This window comes from Chamaea fasciata, unplaced genomic scaffold, assembly GCF_029207755.1.
Source record: "Chamaea fasciata isolate MVZ Bird 193981 ecotype frontalis unplaced genomic scaffold, bChaFas1.0.hap1 SCAF_21, whole genome shotgun sequence".
Classification (NCBI taxonomy): Eukaryota; Metazoa; Chordata; class Aves; order Passeriformes; family Sylviidae; genus Chamaea; species Chamaea fasciata.
Window position 1 is genome coordinate 5,188,330 of NW_027094106.1, and position 19,607 is coordinate 5,207,936.

General features: G+C 56.4%; 1 protein-coding gene across 1 annotated transcript; it reads left to right on the forward strand.

Annotated features, from left to right (window-relative positions):
- Nucleotides 1-2,091: 2,091 nt before the first annotated feature.
- MMP28 (matrix metallopeptidase 28) lies at nt 2,092-18,887 on the forward strand. Its single transcript, XM_066202101.1, has 8 exons — nt 2,092-2,181; nt 9,637-9,716; nt 10,392-10,555; nt 13,317-13,538; nt 14,385-14,630; nt 15,007-15,156; nt 15,615-15,782; nt 16,793-18,887. The coding sequence occupies exons 1-8, from the start codon at nt 2,092-2,094 to the stop codon at nt 17,185-17,187; spliced, it is 1,515 nt and encodes a 504-aa protein (XP_066058198.1). The 3' UTR covers nt 17,188-18,887.
- Nucleotides 18,888-19,607: the final 720 nt, after the last annotated feature.

Consider the following 19,607-nt stretch of genomic DNA (forward strand, 5'->3'; position numbering starts at 1 on the left):
CTCTGCAGTGCTCAGCTGCTCTTGATGTCCCCCTATGGACAAACCAGCCTCCCCCATGCCAGACTCCACGCCTGTGGTGATGGCGTTTAGTTCTCCCTGATGTTTACAGGTCATTGTGCTAATGGTATTAAATTAGGAACACTCCAGATCTCTGATCTGGGAGGTGTCTTTAGGAAAAGGTTTGGAAATTGGGCTCAGTGAGTGCGCTGAGATCTTTTGAGTTAAACTCAAGGGAGGAGGGGTTTTCTCTAGAAAGCCAAGAAATCAGGAATGATTAGGCAACTGGAGCTTGTAGGGATCTATTTATTATGCTCTTTGTGAATGTTTTACTAGAAGACTGTTGGTTCTCTGCCACAGGCTTGACTTGTCAGGTTTCAGTTTTGGGATAGAAGTCACAAGGATTGAAACTTTTTAAATTTTTTCCCCATTTCTGAGCTTTCACCGAACACTAAAAAAGCCGGAAATCTGTTCACCTTTCCATGAGATAGTATTTCTGTTCCTGATACCGCGCTGGTTACAGCAGCTGGATAAACATCTTTATACTCCCAGCCAAAACTCTGCGGAGAACTATGATTTGGCATCCCCAAGGCTGGGTTGAATTCTTCTCCATCTGAATGCCAAAACCCCTGAGGACCAAGGCAGCAGCCCCGGGAAATGCCCTGTCGGAAAGCTGGGGCTGCAGGTGCCCTCCCAGACGCTTCCCCACATTACAATGAGCAGAGGAGGGAGTTTCCTGCTCCTGCTGGAGCCCAGCCAGTCACTTTCTCATCATCCATATTCTTAAGTGGAAGAGCAGATGGATCAGTTGCTTCCTAGATACGACCCAAACACGGATGCATTTGCAGACAGAGCTGCTCTTGTTTTGAAAGGAAGCGTGAGGCTGACCTGCGTGAGGAGCGCCCATCCCTTGGCTCTCCCTCCTGCCAGGGCCGAGTTTTCCCCTCACACCATCCCTCAGGCTGTGCCAACTGCCCGCTGTGCACTCCAGCAGCACCCCAGCCAGTTCTTACTGGCCCAGGCACAAAACCTTCATTTCTCCCATATTTTTTATCTTGTAGCTCAGTGGCTTCCCTATTTTTCCATGTTATGTGGATCACATTTTCTCTGTTTCAAATCCCACTTCCCTTCTCTACATCCCTGTCCAGCTAAAGCAAAGTGTCACAAGCTCTCTGTAACTCTCTTCAAGCTGCACTCAACAGATGCTTCTGTGACTTCAGATTTTGGCATGATTAAAATGTGGAGGAAGGAGCCTGGGAGCTTTAAAATAGGTGTGGGGTTGAAGCTGGCATGAAAACAAAAGCAGATACAAGTCATATCCTATTTTTCCCCTTGAACCAAAGCAGAATCAAAACATTCTTTGGCTTTAGTCAAATTAAAACAAAATAGTCAAACAAAATACTGCTGTGAATAAACAGAGCTGTTGACTTGTCACTGCAGCCCTCAAGACCATCAGCCGTGTGTGAGCTGCAGGAGAGCTGTGCCAGTGGCATGGGTGCAGCAAACCGCCCCTCCTTGCCCATGGGAGGGAAATTTAAGCAGAAAGAGTGTCAACCGCAACCCTGAGAGTGTAAACCACAATGCTGAGCGTGTGGTTATCATATAAAGCTTGAGGGAGCGCTGCTCCAATGTGTAGATTTTGCCAGACCCCTGAGGAGGGGGCAGCATTGCTGGCCCAGCCTTCGGTGTTGCTGAGCTCATGGGACCCCCGGCCTCCAAACCCTGCATCCTGCCGGGCCATAGATGAGCACAGGTTTGGGAAAAGCCGGAATTGCTTTCTCCTCTTTTTCAAACCGGGCAGAGCCACTGTCCCAGCTGGCGGAAGGAGAGACGCGCCGGCAGCGCGACGCTCCCGGGGGACAGGGGACAGGGCACGCACGGGGTCATTCCCCCGGTGGCAGCCCCGGGCTGGGTGACACGGGGGGGCCCCCCGAGCAGGGACAGCCCCTCCGCTCGGTGCTGCTGGCGGAGCCCGGCCCTCGGCCGGGGCTGGGGCTGGGGCTGGGGCTGGGGCCGCCCCCGGGGCCGGGGCGGGGAGAGGCGGCTGGGGCGGCGGCGCCCGGCGCCGAGCGGAGCGGCGGGAGCGGAGCCGGCATGGCAGGACCGCTGCGGGCCGCCCTGGCGCTGGGGCTGCTGGCGGCAGCACAGCCCGCACCGGCCGCGGGGCAGCGGCGGCAGGCAGAGGTAGGACCGGCCCCGGCCCCGGCGGGGAAGGGAGGGACGGGAGCGTGTCCTGGGTGTGCGTCCCCTGCGTGTGCGCTTGTCCCCGTGTGGCCGTGGCTGTGCGTGTCCCCGGGGTGCCCATGTCCCCGTGCCCCGGCGGTGTGTGTCCCCAGTGTCCACGCCATAGGTGTGCCCGTGTCCCTGCGCTTGTGCCATAGGTGTGCCCCCGCTCTAGATGTGACTGTCCCTGGTGTGTCCATGCCATAGGTGTGCCCGTGTCCCGCCAGGTGTGTGCATATCCCTGTGTGCCCATGCCGTGGGTGTGTCCATGCCCCAGGTGTCACCATGTCCCTGGTGTTCCTGTGTCCCCGGTGTGCCTGTGCCATAGGGATGAACATGTCCCCAGTGTACAGCCCCACCACAGGTGAGTGCCCATGAGCTCCTGGGCACCTGTGCAGCCACGTGTGCTCTGGGTACACGCAGTGTGTGTGGCACAGGTGTGTGGCAGTGCCATTGGGTTGTGTTGGAATGCTGGGATGCGTGGCCACATGTGCCGTGTGGAGCTGGGGCGGACTGCTTTGGGTTAGAATGGACCTAAAACTCATCCCATTTCACCCCCTGCCATGGGCAGGGACACTTCCGCTACCCCAGGATGCTCCAAGCCCCGTTCAACCTGGCCTGGAATATTTCCAGGGATGGGACATCCACAGCTGCTCTGGGCACCCTGTGCCAGGGCCTCCCCACCCTCACAGGGAAGGATTCCTCCCCAATATCTAATCTAAGTCTGCCCTACTTCAGTTTAAAGCCATTCCTTCTTGTCCTATCTCTCCTTGCCCATGTCCAAAGTCCCTCTGGAGCTCTCTTGGAGCCCCTTTAGGGACTGCATGGGGCTCTGTGTGTCCCTGGAACCTTCTTTGCTCTGCTCTCCAACTCTCCAACAGCTCCAGCTCTCTCAGCCCGTGTCCAGGTGTCCCCACAGGTGATGTGTACTTGCAAACCCATCCTGCCACACAGCTCCAGCAACAGAACTCATCCACGGGGAAACCTTCCCATGTCCCAGCGTATCAGGAGGGGACAAAAGCCATTCCTTCCCCTGCCTGCCTCTGCCCGGGACTGTCCCCATCACCTGTGTTTGGATTTCTCCTGTTTGTCCTGCTGTCATTGTCACCCTGTACCACTGTCCATTCCTGTTTGTTTTGGGAGGACGAGGCATGAGATTTGGCTGATGAACAAAGGTTCATATTGGGGATTTTTTTTCTTGTTTAGGCCTTGATCCAGTGTACATTTGCATAAATGCTTAATTTTCAACCCCAGCCAGCAAGTCCTGGTGAATTAATTGGGATTTTTGAACACGTGCTCTGAGAGGAGAAGAGCACAGGAATGCTCAGAGGGTTGTTTTGATGTGCAGACTCCTTCTGCTGGGAGATGCTGCTTCAGAGAGGTCATTAATAGTTGTGTTTTTTCCACTGTGCACAAACCTCAGCCAAGCCCCTCATGCCACCTGGAGAAAATAAATCTGCAAAGATTTTAATGCTCAGGAAACCAATAATTTAAAATTCACTTTAAAAGAAAACCAGCTGATTGGGAACAACTGGTTTAACAATCCAAACTGCCTTTCCACCCCTCATTGGTGACTTCTGAGTTCTTGTCCATTGAAGCTTCAGAACAGATCCCGGGATTGTGGCAGATGCCTCGTGAGGGGGTGCAAGTGACTTTCCTGTCTCCCTGCCTCAGTTTCCCCAAGGGGGTGTGCTGTGCTGGCCAGGGACTTTGGGACAACACACACAATGGAAATACAGAGACTGGGGTGTGGAACTTGTCTGAATAAACTGAGCAGTTCATTTTCTTTTAGGAGGAAGCTGAAATTCTCACATAACATCAAGTAGTTCTGGTGACTTGTGGCTTTCAGAGCACTTCCAGGCTTTGCTTCTATAACTTTTGTTTTAATTGTTATTTTTTAAAAGCCACAGTTAGCAACAATAAGTTGAGTGAAATTAGATGCATTAGACTGTGAAAATGTCCAGTTGTGCGCTTTTCCTGGCTGGTGCCCATGTATTCACTGCATCTGTATCAACTGCAGTTAAAAGAAAAAAAAAAAAAACACACATTAAATAAAAATAAGGGAAACTCAAAAAATTAATTTGAAACATTTGTATGTGAAATCATCATCTGCAGATAGGAGAGGGCCCAATGTAAGAGAGCACATTGTTTGGCAGAGCTGCTCTCTGGCTGGGCTGTGCTCACACAGCAGCTGGGGGGGGTGGTAATGCCCAAGATTCCCTGATCCCGGGGGAATTGTGTAGAATACACGGGGCATGTGAGATCTCAGCCCGTGGTGGGAGTGAGGAACACCGTGAGATGCTGGTGCAGCCAAGGACAAAGGACAATGAAGTCCTTGCAGAGATTTGTGTGAGAAGCTCCAGGTCTGTTTAGGTGGAAATAAAAACTGGGGAGAAATTTGAGAAAAAGAGGGAATGGGAACAGAGAGCCGGACTAACAGACTGAATAATTCTCATTTTGGATTTTTTTTCTAATTTTTCCCCCCCCTCATGCTCTTCTCCTTCCCATCTTGCAGTATCTGATGCACACTGACTTCTCCCCCTTATCAAAGCAAGGTCTCACATTTCGGGCTGTGGTTGTGCTGGGAAATGCTCCGGTGTCCGGCTGAGCTGCTTTAGGGAGCAGGAGGCCGGTTGGGATGCAGGATGCTGAGCACGGCTGGATGGAGGGAGGGTCCTGGGTACCACACACGCACGGTGGGCTCGGGGTCAGCTGGGGCACAGAGCATCCCACATTTTCCTTCGGAAATAAGGTGGAGAAATCCACCTTCCTGTAAAAAATTCCTGATGGAAGGAGAGGTGATGAGGAGGAGGAATTACCCCTTTGAGGCATCGCTGGGCTCTGCAGCACCCATGAGACCGTCTCTGAGCCGCTGCCGCCGGCGCGGATGTGGCGAGCGGCTCCGAGCCCCACTGCGATCCCCCGGTGTGATTTACACCCCTTGAGTCAGCGCAGCACAAACAGCCCGGCTTTCTTCCTGCTTCTCCCCCAAAACAATCCTCACTTGTTAGGGCAAATATCGCCCGCCGGGCAAGGGGCCGCGGCCGCCGGCAGCGGGAGCGGCGCCTTCCCCCGGCTCCCACCCCGGTGGAGGGCAAGACTGGGTTCTTTTCTCTCCTTAGACACGAAAACACGACCAGTTCTGCGTGACCCAACTGGTTTGTCAGCCGCTCTGGTATTCGCAGGGGAAGGTTTGGCCAAGCTCAGTGCTCTTCCCTGTTTTCCCCAAGTGCTTTGGGTGGCTTTCAGGAGTTTTGGTGCTGCAGGCGGTGCAGCCCGTCGGGGTGTGGGGTGCTGGGAGTGCCGGGGAAAAGCTGCCAGATGCTTTCCAACGAGTTATCGCAGAACCATGGGTTGATTTGGGTTGGAAGGGACAGGGAACCTTAAAGTTCATCTCATTCCACCCCCTGCCGTGGGCAGAGACGCCTTCCTCTAGACCAAGCTGCTCCAAGCTGCATCCAAACTCTAAGTGAAACCAGGAGGGGTTTTAGTCAGACCTGGCTTACTGCTTCTCAGCATTAGAAGTTCGACTGTGACAATAAAAGCAGTTTAGAAGACCCCCAGCTCCACCTTTTTAGTGGCAAGTGGATCATTTGCTGCTAAAGTAGATTTTTCAGGAGTGGTAGGCAGGACAGGAGATTCCTTCAGGACTGGGTGAGGCACAACAGGGGAACATCCCAGCAGCCTGACCGTGCTTGGGGCTTGAACCACGCTCCATCACCAGTGCAGAGAATCAGCGGAGGTTTCGCTGCCTTTTCAGCGGGAGGACAACCCGGCTCTGTGCTGGCTAATGCCCCTTCTCGTGTGTCTCCCTGCGTCTATAGATATAATATTTATGGAGATATTTATACACACACTTAAACAAAAGCGGCGCGGCGACTCTGCCTTGAGGCTTTGCAGGGATGAGCGGAAGCAAATGAGCGTTTTTAATTGATGTGACATCTTCTGGAGGCAGCTCGCAGGCAGCAGGGACCCGATGGGCTGGAGGAGCTCCTTCTGTGACCACGCCAAAACACACCCTTGGCCAGCTCTCCTTGTGTGTGTGCTGCGGGAAACTGGGGATGGAAAGCAGGAGCCACTGTGCCCATTTTGGTGGTGAGATGATGCGGGATGAGCCTGGGGATGCCGGAACCAGGGTTTAGGATCCACCTGGGCTGTCTCGTGATTTAAAACAAGAGGTTTTAGAAGTGCAGCATGGCCTGTAATCACGACACGGAACGCCTGCCCACCCCTCGGCAGGATGGGATCGCTTCCCTGCGCTGCCGGGGGACGGAGGGGACAGATGGGGTTCGTCCCCGGCAGAGCAGAGGGACCGCGGGCAGCAGGAGCTCGGTGTGAGGCTTCTCCGGTACTTAGCTGGTGGAAAGGAGCCAGAAGCGGCGTGTCTGGAGGGGAGAGCAGGCAGGAGCCTGCTCAGTGCCCGCTGTCTCGGCACTCTCGTTATCCCAGTTTGCAGGCGGGGAGGGCTAATTGTATTTGCCGCTGGCTGTCTTCCACCCGGGATGCCTGTGGTCGAGGGCAAGGTGTTTCCTTGGCTTTAGCCAAGGCAGAGATGATTTCCAGGGTTGCAACAGGCTCCACATCAGAGCCCTGAGATGGGAAGGGCCCCTCTGTCTCCCCCAGACTCCTCCCGCTGTCCCTGCTGCAGCCCCGGAGGTTTCTCTGCTCCCAGGCAGCCAGACCCGTCCTCCTCTCCCTCCCTCGTGCAGAGGGGGAGCTGGGCATATTTCATATTAATGTTTCTCTTGGTTTCCTGCTGTTTTTCTTTTCCCATTGTATGGAAAAGAGCATTTCCCCGTCTGGGGCAGGAGGGAGGGGGTTTTCCCAGCACGGCCAGACTTTGCATTGCAGCCTCTGGAGAGGTTTAATGGGCTGCTGCCAGATTCCAGGCAGCCCTGACAGAGCCTGGCTGGGCTCGGGGGGGGGGGTTATGCAGTGCTGGGGGAGCCTTGAGCACTGGTTTGGGCACAGGACACTGTAGCATGGGGCTCTCGGGTTCCCCCAGACCCCAAAAACGCCCTGGATTTGTTTGTTCTGTGCTCGGATAACTACCTGATGGAGTGGGGGTCAGCACATCCCTCCCCTGCAACTCTGTGTTTCCAGGGCCACCATCACCCTTAGCTGACAGTAGATGCGTCTAGAAAATGTAATAGAATTTGTCCTGAATGATTTTGCAGCCAGAGAGTTGGTGCCTGTGTGTGAGAACCTCCGTGTGGCACAGGCCAGAAACCACAGAGAAAATGCTGCTTTGCTTGGACTTGCAAAGCTCAAGGAGCTCTGGGAAGCAATGATAAAGCCAGTGGCCCCTGTGCTTTCTGATGCTGCTCAAGAGCAGCTGGTGGGACAGGGGTTGCTTTTTTCACTGTGCACCCTACGTGTCCAGATGGGGTTTCAAGCCTTCATGAGATCATGGTGAGGAAAAACCATTTTCACGCTTTGTGCATGGGACTTTGTTGGGTTACAGGCGAGGGAAGAGCTTCAGGTTGTGCTGAGTGAATGCAAAATTGTGTTAGAGAAGGTTCAGACTGAGAGCCAGGACTTTCCATCTCCATCCGGGTGTTCTCAGCTCACATTTATCTGCACTGATGTCACCACTGGGATCTTCACCCTGCACCCTTATATGTAACTGCTGATTTTGTGCTTCTGGAGGAGAACTTTATAACAACACAAACACAGAGGAAAAGAGCCAGATTCCTTCTCCTCTCCAGATACTCTCAGATGGCTCCAAGCCACCCCATCCCTAGGATGCTCCTCCAGCCCCAAATCCTCCATCCCTGCATTCTCATTCTGAGTTGTGCCTGGATTTTACCTCCTGGTACCCCCATAAAGGTGAGGTTATCCCTGTGTTCCTGGGGAATGGCAAATCCAGGCTGGATGGTCCATCCCTGGGCAGAGGTGTTGTGGCTTCTCCCGATGAAAAAGCCAATGCTCTCCCTGCCAATGTGGCACTTCCCTGATTTATCCTGGACCAGTGTGAGGTGTTTGGGTCACTGTGGCCACACTCAGGCTCTTGCTGCTACAGCCTGGCACTGCTGGGATGAGCTGCTGGTGCCTCCAGCTGGGACAGGCGGCTTCGGTGGGAAAAACAGCCAAATTCTTTGTGTGGGACTGGGTAAAGAGCGTGTCCAGGCAGGAATCTGAGCCGGTCCTCAGCCGGAGGGGGATGCTCCAGGTAGAAGGGGTGTAAAAGAGGAGACAAAACTCGAGGAGATTTGGGCTGCAGAGCACACCTGGATGTGCCGGCCCCGCCCGCGGGGAGGTGGCGACGCGGGGGTGACGTGTTTGGGGATGACATAAGGATGACTGTTCGTGACAAGCCGAAGGTTTGGGCAGGAGGAGGAGAGGGAGAGGCCCTGGCACACCTCGGGACTGCCACATCCATAAGCCACTCCCGCCCGGTGACAAGGCCTAGGAGGGGCCGCTGCCTCCTCTGCGGGGACAGAAAGGAGAACTGGGTCACCCACAGTGAGGAACAGCACTGAGAGGAGGTCATCACTCCAACCCCCTCCTTTTCCCGGCACCGAGATGAGCCGGGAGGGAAACAGCTTTAAAAACACCCGTTTTCCCAGAGGGAAGCACCAGCCGTGCTATGTGGGTCAGCCCGTGGCATTCCTGGTGCTCAGCACACCTCTCCTTTGGGATGCGAGGAAAGGAAGCTGCCACTTTCGCTTTTTATTCTGATTATTATTATTCATTGCTGTAACTGCGGCTCTGCTGCACTAACAGGATGCCGGGCAGCTTGTTTGTCTCCCGCAGACATCCCTGGCGGCGGGGCAGGCGGGCGTGGAGCATTCCTGCGACCCCAGCTATTAACTCCTCCAAAAGCCGGGGAGCAACCCGAGCCGTTTATTTTCTTTAACATACAATTTAAGCGCTGGAGCAAGTTCAGAGAGGCAACCTCCGTCCGTGTCAAGGGCCGATAAGGAGAAGAATGGTTTGGCAAAGCGAATTGCCCCCGGAGCGTCCCCAGTTTGCAGCAGCACATCCTGCGTGGGAATGGGGGGAGGCTGCAGCCTGGCCCCATCTCACCCCGCCCTGCTCATGGCCACAGCACTTCGGCCTTTGTTTGAGTCACTGCGTTGAGCCAGGGCGATTAGAGCTGTGGTTTTGGTGGGTTTGGTCGCCTCTGGCTGCGGATGACATGGCAGCGGAGGGTTCTGATCTCTCTCGTTTCCTCCTACGCCTCCATCGTGTGGTGGCCAAAAATCCCCGAGAGCCATCCAAAACGATGGGGAGGAGACACACACCCACCTGTACGGGCGCAGGAGGAGCGGCTGCTTGAGGTGCAGAGCTCTCCGGGGCAACACAAGTGGGCATTTTGGGTTTGCAGCACTCTTTGCCATCTCATCTCCTTTCCCCCCCCTTCCCAAGCCAACACGTGCCCTGAGCCGCACCTTTCCCATTTTTTTCTTGCAGCTCTTCCTGGAGAAATACGGCTACTTCAGCGAGCCGGGGGCCGGCACACACAGCCCGGCCGAGTTCGCCGAGGCGCTGAGGTAGGAGCCTTCGATTCAACGCCGCAGTCAAAACTCAGCGGCTCCAGCTGCAGGGGTGCTGCCAGCTCTCTGAGGGTCTTTTTTACAGCCAGAGGGGTCTTTTTGCAGCTGGAGGCTCTCTGTCTCACGGTCTGATGCTAAAGCACAGCCAGCCCTTTTTGGAAAGGCGTGTCCGTGCCCGGTTCTCGCAGCTGGCACCCGCCTCGGGCTGGTTTATTTGCCTTTTATGGCCCGGTGCTCGCCTCGCAATAAAATCTGCGGGGAGGCCGAGCTTGGGGACGGCTGGGAGATGTCAGGAGGGGTGAGCCGCCAGTTCCTGCCTGGCCTTCTCCTGAGGTCATCACCTCGGCCCTGGGAGCATCCCAGGCTTCACCTCGTGCAAAGCCAAACGCAAAATTAAACGCGAAGTCAAATAGCTGGGCTTAAAAACTGGAAAAGGCATTTTTGGGTGCCCCTGTTTGCTTTTGCCCTGCTAGGAGGTGACTTACAGGGTCAGCCGTGGTTGCAGAGCCAAATCCTCCTAGTTTTACCAGCTGGATGAAGTTCTGATGCTGGGGTGTGAAGCTTATGGGGTGAAAATCTTGGCTCAGGTCAAACCCCCCTGCATGATCATAACCAAACCCTACCACGGGGAGTGTTCGGATGTAGGTGCTGATATCTCCCGTCCTTTTGCAGGGACTTCCAGCGGGTGACCCACCTCCCGCTCAGCGGGGTGCTGGATGCCCCCACCCTCCATCAGATGGCTCTGCCGAGGTGCGGCACCGATGACGGCGACAGCCGAGCTGCCGGGACACGCCGGGGATCGCCCGCCCGGCGCCGCAGGCGCACGGCACAGCACGGTGAGCACCGGCACCGAGCGTCCCGCTGGGCTTTGGGGTCTGGGGTGCTCGGCTCTCCCGTCCTGGACTCGTGGGGAAGCTGCTGTGGGTGAGGGGTGCAGCCCCACCGGCACGGCATCCAGCCCAGGACACGCTTGGAGGTTATTTTTAAAGTTCTTTGTTTTCAGTTGGTCTCTGTGGCTTGAAGTCAGCAGTGATTAGACATGCGAGTCCTGCTTGTGGGAGAATTCAGCTCTCTGGGGTCGTTTTACTGCTGCTGTGGGAGCCAGGATATCTCCCAGAGAGCACTCAGGTCACCATGGCCCCACACTCAGCTGTGCTGGCAGGGGCTGGCACACAGTGAAGTTATCTCCGGGTTTTGCTGACCTTTGGGACTTCTAATGCACATTAGGGCCACAACAGTAACCAAAAACCTGCCAGCACTTGGCTGCCTGACCCCAGAGTCATTTCACCCGTGTTAAGGGGTTTAACTCTGCTCCAAGCATCCTTCTGTGCTCCTGTGTGTCCAGAAGTGGGCCTCTTGTCCCTTGTGAGCTCTCTTTGGGCTCACAGATGAGTAACTGGATTCCTAGAGAGCAAGGGGGCCGGGGCCAGCTGTGCTTAGGACATGGGAAAAACCAAGGCGAGATTAAGAAAAGGCTCTGTGCCGTGTCAGGCTGTCTGTGCATCTGGCAAGGCTGGTGATGGACGGCCCCAGGAGAGCCCTGTCACCCTCCTCCAGACTCTGGATTTCCTTCCAAAGCCCCAAAATGCAGTGTGTCCCTTGCAGGAGCCATCCTGTGCCCAGGACATGTGGGCAGTGGGCAGAGCAGGCAGGACAAACAGCAGGAGATGGGCAAAGAGAAGCAGCCAGTGCCCTGTGGCTCATGGGGCTCCTTTTCAGAGACCACAGATGTGGGTGGGTGGCAAGAGATGCCTAGTGGCTCAGGAAAAGGGCAGGAAAGGGCTCAGTGTGGCACTGTTCATTGCTCTGATGACCTGATACCACAGGCAGAGGGAACTAGAGCAGCACCACATCAGCCCCCATGGGCTGGATGGGAGAAAGGGGGTGCCTGCCGGGCTGGAGGCTTTGTGCTGTTTATCCTGCTTGGAGCAGGAAACCGTGGCAGCTGAGCCAGCAAAGTGCTTTGTTATCCACCCTTCTCCCAGAGGGATCACCCCTGGGCAGCCTCTGTGTCCCTCATCCCGCTGGCTTGGGGCACTCAGAGCCCAGCACGGGGGCAAAAGCCAAGCCCTCCTCTTCCCCAGAGCCAGCCTTGCTAACCCAGCCGTGCCCATCCTCCTCTGCCCCTGTGGAGGGAAGGATGGGCTGCCAGGGCTCTGTTTCAGGGCTGCAGCCATCCAGGCAGCTTTTAGCTTTTGCTGTGCAGAGTGGAAGCTCATCTGTGTCTCTTTGGAGCTGGAGCCCATCACTGCACTGACAAGCAGTGGGAACTGATTCTGTCCCCAGGAGTGTGCCCAGAGTCTCCCCAGCCATGGGCTGCTCAGAAAAGGGCCAGAAGGAGGCAGAGCTGCGGTGGGATGTCTGCCAGGTTTGCTGGGAGCCTCAGCTCAGAGTCAGAGCAGTGAGGCCCGGCGTGCTGCCAGCTCTGTTCCCCCTGTTTTCCTGCACATCTGGAGCAGAGGCAGATGCTGGAGGTCTGTCACCACTCCCACGCCTCAGCACTGGCTCTGCCACCCAAATCCCCCTAGGGCCCCAAGGCTATTTTTCCTGATCCCAGATGCCCCAGATAAATGTGATCCCAAGGCTCTGGGGTCCAACAGCTGCCGAGGGGTGCTGAAGGAGGAGGAGGAAGAGGAGGATTAGGAGACTGTGATGCTGCTCAGCAACTATGTGAACTCTCCTCTTTGCCCTCCTGTGTGGTAGGGGGGTTGGGGGAGCTTCAGGGGAGTGACAAGGCTTGTCCCCTTCATCCTTGTCCCCAGTTGTCCTGGTGGTTTCAGGGCTCTGTCTCCTCTGAAAGCTTTGAAGGAAGCCTTGGGCACTAAGCTGTGTCCCCCGCCAAGGTGCTGCAGAGAGCCCTTCCCACTCCTTTGCCTTTGTCCCACCTTTTCAGAGGTGGCTTTGATTCCTCTCCCTGAAATCCAGCCCTCAGGCTGCATCTTCCGGGCCTGGGGCTGGCATCAGGCAGCAGACCTCCTAGCAGGGGCCCGTGCTGGATTTGGCTCTGGAGAGGATGGTGAGCCAAAGGCTGGGTTCAAATGTGCTCCCACAGATTCTCATCTCCTCAGAGAGGTTTCAGGGTTTGGTTGCAGCTCCACCCTTGGGTGGTCTCTAGTGGTGGCACCTTCAGAAGGATTTAATGGTGGTGCTGTGACTGCTGGTGGCTGCACCTGCCTCAGCTCCCAGCTTTGCTGCTGGAAAAAGCCACGACATTTCCACGCAGTTTCCTTCCACTCAGGCAGCCCTTGTGTGGAAGGACAAGCCCAGGCTGCCAGGCTGTGTCGCAATAGGACACGAAATAAAGATGCTTGACTCCAGTCAGAAGGCAGTAGAAATCAGAAGCTTCATTCACAAACTCATTCAGCCCTTTTATAACACACTGTCCTGAAAGTCACATTATTGGTCCAGAGGGCTGACACCTCTCCCATTGGCTCAGTAACAGAAATAGCAAACAACACCTGTTGTTACGGGAAAGGAACATTGTTTACACAAGGCTGTTTTGGGTAAAACTGTTGAAAAGTTTCCCCTGGGGAGAGCTCAGCAATTCTCAGGCTCAGAAAACGTCAGCTCCACAAGGCTGAGCTTGTCCCGTTGCAGGCGGGCGCTGGCCCAAGCGGCACCTGACGTACCGGGTGGTGAACTGGCCGCCCTACCTGCCCCAGCATGAGGTGCGCCTGGCCGTCAGAGCCGCCTTCGAGCTCTGGAGCAACGTGTCCTCCCTGCTCTTCTGGGAGGCTCGGGATGGCCCCGCCGACATCCGCCTCACCTTCTTCCACGGGGACCACAACGATGGGCTCAACAACGCCTTCGATGGGCCAGGTGCTGGTCGCTCCCCCCTCGTAAGCTTCTCTTTTACAACGTGGGCTCTTCCCTGGCACAGAGGAGGGCTGGGTTTGTGCTGGGCTGGGGGTGATGGAGGCTCTGCAGTCTCTCTCTAGCCTAGTTTGCACCGGTTTGCTGTTTGATTTGGGGTCCCCTCTCCCAGCTCTGTGACAGAGCTCTGCCATCAAGGCGTCTCAGATGTTCCTTACAGGCCCTCAGGGAGCCCTCCCCATCTGAAAACTCCCTCCAAACACAGACTTTTCCAAAAAAGCCTAAAACTGACGCACACTTAGACAAACCAGAGCTGCGTGTGCCTGCTGCTCTGTGGTCCCTGTAGCAGGATTGTAAAGTGCTGCTCCCTTCTCGAAGTGTCTCCTTCAGAAGCTGCTCAGAGCAGGCCATAAGAACAGCCATTTCGAGTCCATGCACACACACACACCTCAGCAGAGGAAAGACAGGAAGGGCCTCCTGGATGATATTTTCCAGCAGCGTTTATTTCAGCATGAAGGGATCAGGGACAGAAGACCCAGACCGTGTGCTGCTCAGGGGTTAAGTATGGGGTCAGTGTCCAGTGATCTGAGGGCACTGGGGTGGTACAAAAGGCAAGACAACCTATAGAGGGGTATGAGGGATGAACAACTGGGGAGGGCAGGGTTAAGTGACCAGTGAAGGAAGCAATCCAAGATAGATTGGCAGTAGTTTTGCAAGGCAGCATGAAGGAAGTCTTCTCTTCCAGCCTAGGCAGGGAACTCCATGATAAATCTCCCCAGGGCAAAGCCTGGGAGTTTCCCTGAGGGGGGGTTTTAGGGTTCCCGCAGCCCCTGATGGCTCTGGTGTCCCCAGGAGGTGCCCTGGCTCACGCCTTCTTCCCCCGGCGAGGAGAAGCCCACTTTGACAGCGCCGAGCGCTGGTCCCTGCACAGCGGCAAAGGACGGAACCTCTTCATCGTGGTGGCCCACGAGGTGGGGCACACCCTGGGGCTGCAGCACTCCCCCGTCAAGAGCGCCCTGATGTCTCCCTACTACAAGAAGCTCAGCAAGGATTTTGTCCTCAGCTGGGATGATATCCTGGCCATCCAGAACTTGTACGGTGAGCCTGGATTCCCTGAGCGTCCTTCAGTTTCTCCGGGGCTGTTCTCTGGGATGGAGAGGGAGCAGTAGGGATGGGAGCAGGTCCCTGTAAAGGGCAGAGGGCTACAGTCATGTGGGCCCCATCCCTGCGTGTGGCTGGGGAGGAAAATGCCAGGGAGGTGGGACAGGTACCAGGGCCTCCAGGGCAGGGAAGGTTGGATTTTTTGCCCACTTGTCTGCCAGTGCATGTTTTTTGGGGTACCAAGGGATTTTTGCCACGACCATATAGAGTGGGACAAGGAGTCTCTGGAGTCTTGGGAGTCCCAGCCCTGTGCTTTGGGAAAAGTTGTTTCTCAGCCCCTTCTCTGGACTCATCACCCCTTGTTCCATCCCAGGAAAGCCTTCCAAGGGCTCGGCCATCCAGCTCCCAGGAAAGGTCTTCACTCACTTCCAGGACTGGAACACGGACCTTTATGGCAGGGACCGACAGCAGAGGAGCCTCAGCACCTATTACTGCCACTCCTTCTTTGACGCCATCACCGCCGGTGGGTGTTGGCCAGTGTGACCCTCTCCCAAAACGTGCACCCCTACCCCTTGTCCCAGTGCTGCTGCAGCTCCCAGTGGTGGCAAAGGTGGGTTTGACTGGTCCACAGCTCCAGGCACTGGTGGCATCACTGATGCACAGTGAAGCGGTGCACAGCGATGTGTCAGGAGCAGGGAAAACATCCTAAAACTTGGTCCATGGCAAGGATTAATCACTGCAGGAGCTCAGCCGTGCAAGATAAGCCTTGAACTGCGATCAGCATTTATCCTCTCACGGCTGCAGGGGAGGCAATGAATTATGGAAGCTGAAGGGGTGGCTGGAAAGGCAGGAGGGAGCCTCCGAACCCTGAGGATCCCCAAAGCGCCACGGGGCTGCATGGGGAGGAGCACGGAGCTGGGCAGCAGTGGCGGGTGGTTCAGTGAAATTTCTCACCTGGGGCACCCTCCCTCTGCCTCACAGACGGGGATCACAACCTCTACATCTTCAAGGGCAGCCACTACTGGGTGGTGTCAGCGAGTGGCAACGCCAGTGACCCCCGGCCACTGCAGCCACGCTGGCCCGGCCTCCCCGCCGGCATCGACGCCTGCGCCTGGTCCCAGCTCACCGGGAAGTTCTACTTCTTCAAAGGTGGGTGAGGCCCGGGCAGGGAGCTCCCCTCGGGGCTGCCACTGCTCCTCCCTGTGGTGTCTGGCTGGAGCCACCCAGCTCCTGTTTGTGTCCCCTCCCGCTGGTCCCCTCCCAGTGCAGAGCTGGGCCATTGCTGTGTCCTGGGTGTGCAAACGCCTGGGCTCAGTGCCCTGTCATGGGTGAACCACACGGCCCTGAGCCACAGCACCTCCTCGTGCCTCAGTGTCCCCACCAGCAGAGCAGCACTCACTGGGGTGTCAAAGCAAATCCAGGTGCACTGGTGGGTCATGGCAGGGGGGAAATGCTCCCCAAAACACGAGGTGCAGTGGGATATGTGGGGGTTTCATGGTGCACGTGGATCCCTGTGTTGTGCCTGGAGGTCAAGCTGCCCTGGGAGCTGGGATGCCATCCTTAAACTGCCCCAGGAGCTGGGATATCATCCAGGAACTGCCCCAGGAGCTGAGATACCATCCAGGAACTGCACCAGGAGCTGGAATGCCACCCAGAAATTGTCCCAGGAGTTGGGATACCATCCATGAGCTGCCCGGCAGCCAGATGGGGACAGGAAGGTCAAACCGGGCAGCCTGGCTGCCAGGGTCAGCCCCAGCTTTTAATGGAAACCAGTCCCTGGTTGTTCAGAAAAGGGGCTTTGTGCTGCAGCTGGGTGAGAGCCAAAGCCCCTCTGCCTCCCCAGCCCTCGCCGCTCCCTCTGTTCTCCCCAGGGCTGCGTCAGGCTGTGCCTTGTGAGCAGAAAGGGGCTTTTGTCTGCCCTGTAGCGGGGACAGGGTGCTGTGGGGACAGCCAAGCCACCGGTCCCCATCACAGTTCCTGCTGCAGTGCTGGTCTTGGTTGTCCCAGCCTCGGTTGGATCTGTTTCTGTCTGTCCCATTCGCGGTGCAGAACCAGAGGGAGGTCTGCCAGAAGCAGCATGGTGTCTGTCCACACCTCCTGGAGCTCATCCCGCCCCGGACCCCCTTGGGGTGTGCTCTAACCCCTCCCTGTTCCCGCAGGTGGCCGATGCTGGCGCTACGCGGGCTCCAAGCTGGAGGCGGGATTTCCCCGCAAATGCAGCGCCCTGGGGCTCCCCCGGCACCCGGACACGGCGCTCTACTTCCAGCAGCTCCGGCGGCTCGTCCTCTTCAAAGGCGCCAAGTACTTCGTGGTGGGCGAGGAGCCCCTGGGCGTGGAGCCCTACTACCCCCGCAGCCTGCGGGACTGGGCAGGGCTGCCCCCGGGCACGGCCGGGGCTCTCACCCACCGCGACGCCTCCGTCTACTTCTTCCGCGACGATCAGTACTGGAAATTCGACCAGGCTAAGCTGCAAGTGGTGGCCACCGGCAAATGGGCCCCGCAGCTGGCCTGGATGGGCTGCTGGGATGCCAACAGCGAGCAGGTGCTTTTCTGAGCACGGCCTGAGGGGGTGAAACGGGGCTCTGGACATCTCACTGCTGCCTGGATCCCTCGTGGTGTGACTCCGTCTGAGGATGGCTGGGCAGGGACTGGCTGCCTCCGGGATGGTGGAGCAGCGACCCAGCAGAGCTCGGCTGCAGCTGGGACGGGTGTGCCGCGGCCAGGTGGCCTGGAGGCTTCGGGACACAGTATTTTTTTTTTTAAATACCACCAAAGAATGTATCGGCCGTGGAGACTGCAAACACGCCCATTTCTGTTAACTTTCAGGATATTGTTACACATGTTTTTCAAGCCGGGACTGGGGTTTGGTGATACTTTTTGATATCTTTGTTGATACTTGTTGGTATCTGTCATTTTCCAAGGATCAGGCAGAGAAGTGTCTCGGCGCTGCTTACTTTGGGGTTTGGATGGTTTTAAACAACAGACTGAGAACATCTCCTGCTTAAAACTGAAAGAAAAGAGACATTTGGACAAACATTTGGGTCCATGTGGAGCTTTGCCCTGCTGTTTGTTCAGACCCCAGGGTATGGAGGTTTGGGGATGCTTTGCTGGGCTGTGCTCACATCCCAGTGCCCTGCTGAGGCACCACCTGGAGACATCACCCCAGTGGGATTTTGGGGCCGAAAGCACAGGGGTTTGGTGCAGGAGCCTCTTTGGGGTGGAGGGAAAGGGGAGGCTCAGCTGAGCTGCTGGCCATGTCACTGTGCAGCTCACAGGCAGCACGAGCATTGGCTTTCGGATGGGTTTGGCGTGCCTGGGTGGGTTCTCCGGTGTCTAACAAGGGTTGTGCTCACCTGGCAGCTCTCACTGTGTGCAGGACAGTGCCTGTGCTCTGCAAGGGATGGGATCAGTGAATTTCTGAGTCCCTGGGCCCCACCTGGAAGAACAGGGGGGACAAAAAACTGGGGCAGGAGGGGAAGAGGAGAGGGTGAGCAGGACAGAGAGGCATGTCTGTGCATGCAGGCTCACAGGGACAGCGTGGCTGCACATTCCTCATTCCTTTCCCGAGGCAGACTCCCCACCTGGAAACGCCCCTGGCTCCTGGGCACGGTCACCGGGTCGTGTCTGCAAAGAGGCCATGGTGTCCCAGGGCTGGGGGATGCACCTCAGCTTCCCAGGGCTGGGATTCTGAGGCATTGGTGCTGAGCAAGACAGGGCTCAGCTTTATTAAAGGATTTACTGAAACCATTGATCCAGTGGTTCTCCCAGGACTCAGACCCCAGCACGGCTTTGGTGCTGCTGTGCCGTGTCAGGGTGCTAGGCTGCCACGTCAGGGTGCCCTCCTGATGCCAGCAGCCTCAGGGATTCCTCTTTTACCCATCTTGGCCCATTCTAGACCTCCCCTGCAGAGCAGGGCTTGCCCCAAGCAGGGTCCCAGGGGCTCTCGGTGCTGCCAGATGCCAGCTGAGCTGTGAGTGTGGCAGGGAGGGGAGCCAGCACTCTCCCCATCCTCCATCACATTCTTCCCATTCTCCATCGAACTTGTGAGTGAGCCCTTCGTGTGCAGACACGGACACAGGGTCTTCATCTGCCTAAAACCTCGGGGGACTTTCCACGTCGCCGAAGAAACGCGCCCGCAGCGTTTTCCTTGGAATTGAATGATAATAAGACGTGTCCTGATGTTTCCTGCAGGGAGTCCCAAGGGCTTGGAGACCTGACAGCAAATAAAACCAACCTCTGGATGTGTGGCCTTGGGATTTGTGCTTGTTTTCATGTCACACTTTGGGTTTGGGTTTTGTTTTTTAAAGCAAATCTCCGGTTTCCTGACAGGGCTGTGTTTAAGATGCCTGTGGGTGTTTGGGGTTGGAGTGGGGATTGCTGAATTTGGCCTCAGCTTTCATGCTCGAAGGATCAAAGAGGGGAGATGGATCCCACTGAAAACCCACTGATGATGATGAAAACATGGAAATTCTGTTTCCTGCTTCATCCCCAAATTACTGAGGACCTTCCCACGCTTTGGGATGTGCTAATAGGTTTTTTCTCCAAGCTGAATTAATTCATTATCCCTTTTCCTGTCCCCTTAGGAGAAAGCCAGGCATCCCATCTGCTGTGTGACTGGAGGCTGAGGATGGGACTACCTCAAATCCTCTGCCCTTTTTGGGTTTTCCATCTCTTCCCTGGCTTGCTGCCACGTGTTTCCTGGGGCTGTGTCCTGTGGGATGCCTCGGAGCATTGCCTGAGCCCAGCATTGCTGGCAGAGGCAGCAGGGGTCACTCCACTGTGTCACCTGTGCCACCCCATCAGTTTGGGGGGGTCTGGGGGAGGTGAACTCACACCCTGAGCCTTTCAATCCACCCCACTGGGTGCCCTGGGTGGAAATCCAGCTTCTCAAGGGTTCTTTTCTCCTGCTGGGCTCCCTGGTTGGGCACATCAGGCGCAGACTCCTCCGGCCTGCCACACATTCCCCAGACAGAA